We start from the raw sequence: 10,080 nt of genomic DNA, 5'->3' as shown, positions 1-10,080 counted from the left end.
AACCTATTTCGTGGAAACTAGAAGCTTGCAATTGCTGCCCCAGGCTTCGGTATTTCAGCAGCTCATCTCTGCTGGTGCTGTTACAAGAGGCTTCAGAGGAAACCTGCAGTGGGATCCTGGAAATAAGCTACCCAAAGGCAAAATTTCTCTCTCACAGCTCTCTCTTGTTTTGTGTTGCATGGTAATGGGTGGGTTCAGATGGGTTCTCCAGCTCGGAGACAGCTCGTAACTGCAGGTGATGTGGGGTGATGTGAACGTGTGGTGTGTGTAAACAGTTCATCTCTTGGTAGCTGTATGAAGAGCTGGGTGCTTGTAAACCAGTGCTAAATTTTCATGCAATGAAAGCAGTCCAATGGATTCCTGCAGAGAAAGGGCAGGCAAAGGGTTGACCCAACTACTTTGCTTGATCCTTGTTACCACTTGATGTTAGGCATAAGGAGTGTTAGGGCTGTCAGAAGCAGTTGCTTTTGCAAGTCCTATTTGCAAATGTAATGCCAGGTAGAGCTTGGAAAGTGAATATTTTCAGTGGTTCCGGAGGAAGGAGGCCAAGCATTTTGGTTTTTTTCACTTTCTTTTTAAATACTACTAAAAGTAGGAAGGATTTCCTAGAAATCAGAAATGAGATCATTAGTATAGGTATTAATGCCAAGCATGGAACTCTCACAGTGGTCTCTTTTTCCAGCAAAATTTTCAATAGGCTTATGGTAAGCAATTTTCTATTGACTTTTTTTTGCTTTAGCAAAAGTAACATGAAATTACATAAAAGCATTGCCTGTTAAAAATGAAAGGGTAAAAAATTTCATCTGAAATAGAAGTTACAGGAAGCTGTGCATACAATAAAATAAAACAAATATAGCTTTCTGATAGTTTATAAAAAGTATTGTAGAGATCGTGAAATCTTTCAGGAATTAAATGTTTATAGCAACCTGAAGCATGTCAAGTCAAACTGGTATAGCTATTCAGTGTCTTAAGTTTGAAATGTTAGTATGAATCCATACGAAATTTGAGTAAACTGGTAAATAAAGATTTCCCCCACTTCTGTGCATTTGATAGCTGTTGTATTTTAGATATGATGCCTCTTGTTTCTGTTAATGCTCCTAAAACTGTGTGTTTCAAAATGTGGACTAATTCTCTCTCATAAAAGAGAATCACAGTTAATCCAGAAAATCAGGAATGAGTGAGTTCATGGAAAATCTGTGCAATATTTTGCAGCTCGGTAGTATAGCGTAAGTGTGAAGTGGAACAATTAGTGATTTACACAGTGAGATCACTGGACATGTGTACACACAAATGGGGTGTGGAGAAAGCAACCTGAACAAAAAAATTCAAAGTACATTTCACAGAAATGAATAGCTACTTAACTAAGGTGTCCTAATACTTACTTGTCTTTCTGATGTAGAAAATTCTAATATTTTAAGTTTTTCCATGTTAAATTTCACTTTTCTATCTTGCACTGTAATTTATGTATATGTTTATTATATCTAAGTAGTAGAGACATACATGGACTTTAATCCTTCAAAAAGAAACCAAACCTAAAAACCTCAACCCCCCAAAACAATCCCAGACAGAACAAAAAAACAGCAAACTTTTTTTAACTTCATCTTTACTTTAGCTCACATCTGACACTCAGTGCTCTTATCTTTTTTTAAACTAGGAACGACAGCGACTGGAGACAATCCTCAATCTGTGTGCAGAATACTCCAAATCGGACGGCGACCCTGCTGCAACCACCACAGTTGCTGATGTTCAAAAAATTAACAAAGAACTCGAGAAACTTCAGCTCTCTGATGAGGATTCAGTGTTTGAAGACTCCCAAATGAATCTAGAAACGAGGTTCAGAAGCCACTTGAAATCATCTGCCAGTGATTCGGATTTCTCGGAGCTGAGCAACCACAGCCGTGGCACTGCTGCTTACCTTCCCTCCAGAGGGTTGAGAGCTGATGAGCACTTCAATGAAACCATGAAGCCTCTAACTTTTGCTGCTTCAGGCTTCCTGAAGGATGCCACCGAGTCATCCTACCTAAGCATCACACCAAAGGTAATGTTCCGTATGCTCTGTAGGAGGAGACAGTATAATCCAGGCTTTGCTGCATGAAATCGTCCCCTAGGATTTGGCTGTCCTGGCTGGGGCCATGATTAGGTTGTCTTAGTTATGAGGATTAATCTCAGAACTCAATAACAGTTCTGTAAGCCAGCAAATACAGAAAATACAGCCAGCAAAATGTAGCAGCCAGCAAATTATTATTTCATATTTCGTGGAAGCTAATGGTACTGAAAGTTTGGGTTTTTTTCCAGAGGGATGTACAGTTTAGGAAGAGTTTTAATATTTTCCAAGGGAGAAGGATTTACTTGAACAATTACTGCTACTTAAAACAGGAAGGTTTCGAGAACCCTGCTTAGCATCATGCTGGGATGCAGGAGGGAAGGGAAGCTCTACTGTTTTCTTCCAACCTTAGGCTCCTGTCTTTTGTAAGAGGAGTATATTTTCTCGTGGTCAAACCAGAACACTTGCATGGGAGGTGCAGAGGAGTTGCCTGAGCTGAATTTACTGCCCTGTCTCCCTCCTGATGTTGGACCTGAGCCACTTGTTGGATCAGCTGTTGCCTCTTGCAGGGCTTGTGGTGGCGGCCAACCTCCTACCCCTCTAAACCAACTCCTGTATTTTATAAGCTGCACCTCCTTTCCTGTGTGCTTCACACTGCTGTTTCATTACTGGAGGGAAATTATCCGTTAAAAAATGAGCTAACAGCACTCCTAGCCATTTCCTTTCCAGGGCAGCAGCAGCCTCCTGCAGGCTGGGGTAGGAGCCTTTTATTTCCTTGGGTCAGTGCCTAGGCTCTGCTGTGCCAGAGCAGCAGTGCAGCAAATCCTGGTGACAGGCAGTGTGTGAAATAATTGTATTCAAGACTCAGAATCAGGAGCATAATAAGACCAAGCAAAGCCATAAAAGTGTGTTTCTGTTTAACAAATTCACACCTTCAAAATACTTTGCATCTCCTCTTTTTACATTTACACACTGTATGATATTCAGCATGGTTATATGCCTAACAGGAATTGTGTTTAACCTCTGCTTAAGTTACAACTTAGCAGTGTGTATATGTAGAAGAAGAGAGAGGTGTGATAGAGAAACATTTTGTCCTATAAAGGGTTATTTCTCTGGAAATCTGTCTGCTGAGTCTTCTGGTGTGAAATGGTGTTGAACAGAAACATGCTATTATGGCTGTCCTTGGTCTTTCCATTTCACCTACAACTTTCTGTAGTCTTGCATTTCTTTCCCATTTGTTGCTTTCTTCGTACAAGTCAGAGATCCTATTTTAAATCCTTATTAGGAAGTTGAAATCAAAGATGTTTATGTCAGCATTATCCAAACAGGAGACTGGTCAAAAAGAGACTTTCCTGCTAGGATTACTATTGCTAAATCAAGGAATACCATTTGTTCATTCATTGTAAAGGGTGTTTCACTAAGCCCTGAGAAAAGCAGTAGCAAACAACTGTGTTTAATGAAATGCAGCTCATTGTTTTAAAAGATCAAGATCAGATTTGTTCAAGATAAACCTCCTGCTCTCAGAATAGCCATTCAGTAGCTGAGCTAAGCCTCTTTTGAGCAAGGCTGTGTGGTCCAATAGTTACCATGAAGCCCTGCACCCAGCCCACTTCTAATTCTGACTGGGGACAATGAACGAGCAGCCTTACCCAAGTGAGGGGTCAGATGAACATGATGAATGCATTTGAAACTCAATACTGTTTGATTTAACATTTGCTGGTGCAAGATCACAGGTATTTTCTTCTTAATGTTGTTTAATTCTTGGCACAGTTATGTGGTAAGTAAATGGCTATGGAAAGAGGAATGTTAAGGGTACCACTTCCTCAGTGCTAAATGGGGAGACAGAACCAACTTTTGTCCTTATTTTACAGAAGCTGCCCTTCTTAATGGCAGGTTACAAGAATCTCCTATCCTAGTTCCTGGGCTTTCATGATATGAACAGCTGAAGTCTGCATAAAAAGCATCTTAATTTACCTGTGTTATTTTTATAAGGGAAAAATGGGATTTTTGCAATCTAAATAGCACAGCATGTAAAGTATTCTCAAAGGTTCAGTTTTAGTAATTCCTTTAGAATGAATAGTATTTGCTGTTAAGTATAGTATTTACTTCCAATGCCTGGAAGTAAAGTATCATGTTTGTTTCTCTTGTACATCTTCTAAATATAGAAATAGCAATATAGTAGATAGGAAATATGTAACAGGTTCAAAACCAGCAGTACCATACTTGTCTGAAAAGAAAACTCTGTGAAAGGGGGAAAAAAAGATGGTATTTAACTCTTTTTCTAATGACCTTCTTGTGATGTGCAATTGCAGATACCAGAATGCACCAGTGATGAGCAAAGGAGGCAGGAGCTTGGTCGACTGGAGGAGGAGCGCATAGTAATACTAAATAACTTGGAAGAACTTGAGCAGAAGATCAAAGATTTAAATGACCAGATGGATGAATCCTCAAGAGAGGTATGAAATAGTTTTGGTTTGAAATGTCTTGCTTGTTATGTATGCCTGCATAGCATAAGTCTGATGGGTTCAGCAAGTACATAGGGAACTCATGGGTGTTTGTAGCCTTCATATTGTGTGCTTTTGCACCAGGATTAGGCACAGAATCACAGACCTGGCAGTCTCCTGAAGGTCATTTTTCTGCAGCTGGGGGATGGTTATGATGCTCAGATTAGCCTTTCCCAGCTGTAACCATTACACTCCTAAATGGAATTAGAACAATTTTACTTGTTTAATGGTCACTCAATTGATCCAAATACCTAATGTCACTTGGGAGCTTTATAGTGGTATCTCCTGTGACTGTTTAAAGAGAAAGGAAGTGAGACAACTTCCTTTCAAACCTCCTTGGCTTTACAGTGGCAAGGGTATGTTGGCACCCTCTTGGCTTCTGGAATCTCACAGTTGCAAACTAAGCTGCCCAGGCATTTGGGTTGTGCTTGCTCCAATTATCAGCAACAGGAAAGAAACAGCTGTTCCAGAAGGGTTTCCCACAGAGCCTGAGCACAGAGACAGTACAGTATCCTAACAGGAGGAAGCTCAGAGAAGAGATAGAAAAGAAAAAAGTTTTGGCAAAAAAGAATCTTCAAGCTAAAGTTGGTTTGGACTTTATTTTGCAGTATTTTATGTTGCAGTTTTACTTTTTCCTCAGATTTGTGATCTTTTTAACTTTTGTGGCAGTAAAACTTATGGGTTTTTTCCCCTTCCCTTTTTAAAAAATATTTCTCTTTTGTGAATAATCACCAACTCACTCCCCTTCCCTCAGAAAATAATGTGTATCAAGATTTCTTCTGAATCTGGACTGCTTCTGAAAGATGTTTTGTGTTCCTAGTTGGATATGGAATGTGCCCTTTTGGATGGGGAACAGAAATCTGAAACAACAGAGCTGCTGAAAGAGAAGGAAATATTGGATCATCTAAACAGAAAAATAGCTGAGCTGGAGAGAAATGTTATTGGTGAAAAGACAAAGGTAATTCAATTATCTTAGCTAGCTGTGTGCTCTGTTCCCCTTGATCTTCAAAATATATGGCTAACATTGATGGAGGTTATTTTATGAAGTACTGTCTATAAGTAAATTGACTTGATAAATATGGAAAAAAAAATTTGTTTCACCATCATTTCCCTTTAACAGTACTGTGTTCCAAGGTATGCTTGGCAAGCAAAATACAGTATGTTTATGTGAAAAGACCCGACCAACGTGAAGATAATTTTATTAATAAAAAATTGATATAGGGCTTGTACTTGGGTTGTCTGTTGTTTAAAAGAACAGTATTAATTCAACTGTTCCTCTACCTTCTGTTATTTAATTTGGGAAAGTAAAAAGAATCCTTTCTCAGCAAAGGAACAGAATGGAAGAAGGCTGCAATTTTCATCTATTATTGTATAGAATAATATATAAGACATCTGTCAAGCATGTAATTTTAAAGCAGTCATGTTGTTTTGTTTTGTTTGCTGACTGACAGTTTTAGTACTGTAGAATATTCTCTCTGTGATTGTCCTAGGAATTAATTATTTCTCCTAGACAGTCATATACTTAATTGCTTTCAGCTATACAGCAAATATATATCAGCATATGTTTCCAAAATAGAATAGCACTATAATAAGATTTTAAGTACAGAAATGGAAAGGGCCTGCAAGATGAAGTTGTCCTCCTCAAGCTAGGGAGTGTCAGTTCCCTCCAGCAGGCTCTCTACTGGCCACTCCAGGCATGCAGTTCCCTTCACCACAGGGGATGTACCACGGCCAATAATACCTCAAGGTCAGGAAGTTTTTCCAGGGCTTTCAGACAGTGTTGTTTCCTTTTTAAATTTCATCCTCTACCTCATAATTTAGACCTGTCACTTGTGGAAATACTCTGGCTAGTCTCTCCCCCTCTTTTTTTAAGCTTTCCAGAAATATCTGGAAGTCTTCTGCATTATTTGCTTTTGCTTAGACAAGCTGCATGTTTTTAGCACTTTCACAGTTCCCATTTAATTCATGCTTTACAGCTTGCATTGTTCTATTCTGAGCTTTTTGTCTTCGATTTCTGCCTGCCCTGTCATGAGCCTGAGTGCTGTTTTGTGGCTGTGCTCATCAAACCTGCTTCTGAGAAGGAGAAGGCTGCTCTCACCTCTCCACCCTGTAGGGAGGCAGCACACATCTAGCTTAAGTTTGGATTTCTCTGCCTGAGCTTTTCTTTGTTCTTGTGTACCCCTCACTGATCTTTCAGTGTTGCCTGTGGTCATGTTTTAAGGTGCCTATGGGGCATGTTTCATACTTGCTCTTGAGTATAAAGATAAGTTTAAAGTTGGTATCAGCAGATAGGGTGGTGCAACCAGATGCTCTCCCAAAGGGTGGGGTTAGAAGTTTTTGTTGGTAAGTGGTAATAAATAACATATCCAGAAATTGAGCACATATTTTGCCGTTTATATTGGTCTTCTATTAGCCTCAAACTTCAATGAAACTAATGGAAGTCATTCTAAAACCTGTAGGTTGTTTACATTTCCTTGCAGTCATATGATGGAATATTAGTGTGTGGCAGTCAGAAAAGGCAAATACCATGTCTAGTTTAAATTTTCAGTTGAAATGAAACATGAAAAGCAGCCTGAGAAATAACATTTGTTATTCAAAAGGCAAGTTCATTCAAATTCATTTTTACAGTATGAAGCAGGCCACTAGTCAGTTCAGTCACAATATTTTAGTTGCCTTTTCTTTTTATGTTCCGTTTTAAAAAAACAAACAAAAAAACAAAAACAAAACCCAGCTATGAGTGCAGTGCTCTAAGCTGAAAGTCATGGCTCAATTACTACTGAAATTATCGTTGTAGGAATAAACTCTAAGAGGTCCCATGGGATTTTTTTTCTGGAAGATGTCTGAAAGCATTGCATAAAAGTGAAAGTTTAAAATAGAAATGGGAGACAAGCTTTTGTGAACAGGCAAAATATAAAGTGACAGCTGAAGTGTTCTGGAGAAAGCAGTGTCAGCCAGCAAAACAGATGGCACTGATCCTGTCAACAAATAAAAAGTTCTGGCTGGCTTGAAACAGCAGCATTTCTTAAGGCTTGATTCACGTGTCTACACTAATGTTGCAGCCCTGCAGATCTGATAAAAGATAGGCAACATCTTGGCTCTGTAGTAACACAGGATCAACCCCCCACTCACAAAAAGGACTGCTCAGGTGGAGGCAGTAGGTGGTCCTTTTAGCTGAAATAATTTGAAATTTAGGACCTCCTCAACAGAATTAAGGCTTGGGTTTTGTCCAGGAGTTGCCACCCTGGTGATGGTACTTTTTGTGTTGTTTGTTGCAAGAATGAGTGTCCCAATGTCCACAGGATGGTCAGGGTTTCTGTTAGTTGGCTGAACGCTTCACCCTGTGGATATCTGGGGTCTCTGTTTTGGTGGGGATTCAAGGCAAGTAGCTGTTGGGGTCCCATATCTTGAACAGTGGTTATGTTTCTATCAGGGTAAGGGAGTGATACCTGAATATACCACATGGTGTTGGTTGTCTGGAGGTGAGAGGGAAGAGTTCATTTCACTTGGGAAACGATGGTGGGGCATTAGTGCCATACATGATGACACTTGTCTCTGGAGTGACTTGAGAGTCTTACAGAATTTGCCACTGATCTTGGCACCTGTTTTACAGGAAACCCCTGCCTGGTTGTGTCTCATCCTTACCCATACACCTGTTTGAAAAACTTGTGAAATTCTTAAAAAGAGAGATCATAAACTGCAACCTAATTATTGGGCTATGTCATGTACTTGAAATAGACTTCAGGTTGATGCTCTGGTACTACCTTCTACCTGTTTATTTGATTTCTTAAATTATTTTTTAATGCCCTGTGCACAATTCATTTAGGTGAGGACAAAATGTCTCCATGTCCCAGCACCTTGCCTGTAAATCAGGAATGTATTTTGTGAGCAGGTTTGTAAGTTGTATGCTAAGCTGCATTTTTATATCATCCAAGTCCTGTGTTCAGCTCTATCTGGACATGTGGCAGAACTAATGGCAGGCAAGAATGAATGGATCAGTGGGGAAGATGATGTAGTGCACACCCTGGGCTGAGTTGAAAGTGTTTGCCTTGCCTTTGTGAGCATGCCACCACAAATACTGTAAGGAATGGAGCCATTAGTGTTGATTTACTTGGGTTTTGAAAATAACAGCTATGAGTGGTTGCTTTTTTGACTGAACTTTCAGCATCATTGCAGGACTTAGTGTAGTTTGGGCTGTGGTGCATCTCTGCCAGGTATAAGTGCTGTCAGGACTCAGTTGTCCCGGCAGAGGTAGCTACTTCCAGAGCTGTTTGGTATGGTCTGTGCTTTCAGCTATGCTGGAGATCATGCTAGGATGTGGAGAAAGGTCCAACTTTGCCTCCATGGCTGTGTTTCTTGAGCTAAGTTTGCAATTGCCTCATTCTTTCTTTCTTTCTTTTCTTTTTTTTTTTCAAATTAGCATGTGCTGCATATTTGGTTTTGTCCACAGAAAAAGATGACCAACTACATATGTGAATATCAGCATTTAAGCTATTAATCACAAGTTCCAGTTATGCAGGGACAGCCCTGATAAGTCTTCTCCCTGCCATCCCAGCCCAGCTCCCTGTAATTACTGCAACAGTCGTTCATGTTACTGTACTGTCGGTGTACAGTAATGATGCTATTGTTTCAAGTAGAAAAGCACCTCAGGTCCATGGTACTATTTACATTTATGACTTCCTCCCAATGAACCTTTGCTCATGAGGCTTAATATTGTTTCAAGTAGAAAAGCACCTCAGTTCCATGGTACTATTTACATTTATGAGTTCCTCTCAATGAACCTTTGCTCATGAGGCTTAGTTCAGTATTGACATTTGCCTATATGGAAGCTGGAGAAAACTGTGTTTGCCCAATTGGGTGTTATCCCGATCTGCAGTGTACTTTCTTTTGGTACAGTGCTCCTTTAATCTATGCTGGTTTAAAACATGCAGTCCAGCAGATGTGGAGAGGGATGCTTAATGATTCCCTGTGCCTGATGTCTCTAAATTAAAGCATGAGGTTGAAAGCAGCAAGGAAAGAAAGTGTAGATCAGTGAGCATAAATAAACAAGAACTGAAAATGAGTACTGAAATCAGCAGAAGTACTGTGGGAGGTAATCATAGCTAAATGGGAGTTTTGGCAGAGAGTTTCAAAACAATTATTTATGCAAAAGTATAGGCTCTGCTTTAAGGGGGGGAGATTATTCCTTTTCTTCTGAAGGACCTTTGTCTTATGTCATGATGGTACTCTGGAACTCTTTTATCAACCTGGGTTTCCTATCCCTCTTCAAGAGCAGAAATCAGGAGCAGCTTGCAGCAGGTAACTCATCTTTCTTTTTGGAATACATTTAGTTTTGTTCTCATGCTTTGTAGAAGTATTTTTCAGTCATTAACAGAATATCCCAGAAATGCCAAAACATTTGAAGCTCAGCCTTTTTGCTGAATTAGTACTGCAAAGACTTGCAAGAATTGAGTAAAGGAAAAAGCAGCTGTCTGATGAGCCACCAGCAATCAAAGTTGGTGGTCTCTCCTCAATCCTTTCTCTTCTGGGTCCAAA

General features: G+C 39.8%; 1 protein-coding gene across 1 annotated transcript in view; it reads left to right on the top strand.

The window, feature by feature from the left end:
• LOC103810711 (pleckstrin homology-like domain family B member 2) overlaps positions 1–5,506 on the top strand; it is a gene marked incomplete at its 3' end in the record, with an annotated part of 17,345 nt that extends 11,839 nt beyond the window's left edge. The window contains exons 3-5 of the mRNA XM_009083627.1: positions 1,655–2,038; positions 4,357–4,500; positions 5,369–5,506. Coding sequence (XP_009081875.1) covers positions 1,655–2,038; positions 4,357–4,500; positions 5,369–5,506 — 666 coding nt within the window. The remainder of the gene's footprint in view (positions 1–1,654; positions 2,039–4,356; positions 4,501–5,368) is intronic.
• Between the last annotated feature and the right edge of the window lie 4,574 nt (positions 5,507–10,080).

The sequence above is a fragment of the Acanthisitta chloris genome, unplaced genomic scaffold, assembly GCF_000695815.1.
Source record: "Acanthisitta chloris isolate BGI_N310 unplaced genomic scaffold, ASM69581v1 scaffold23751, whole genome shotgun sequence".
Classification (NCBI taxonomy): domain Eukaryota; kingdom Metazoa; phylum Chordata; class Aves; order Passeriformes; family Acanthisittidae; genus Acanthisitta; species Acanthisitta chloris.
Note: the sequence above shows the minus strand (reverse complement) of the source record. Positions and strands in the feature narration are given on the sequence as shown.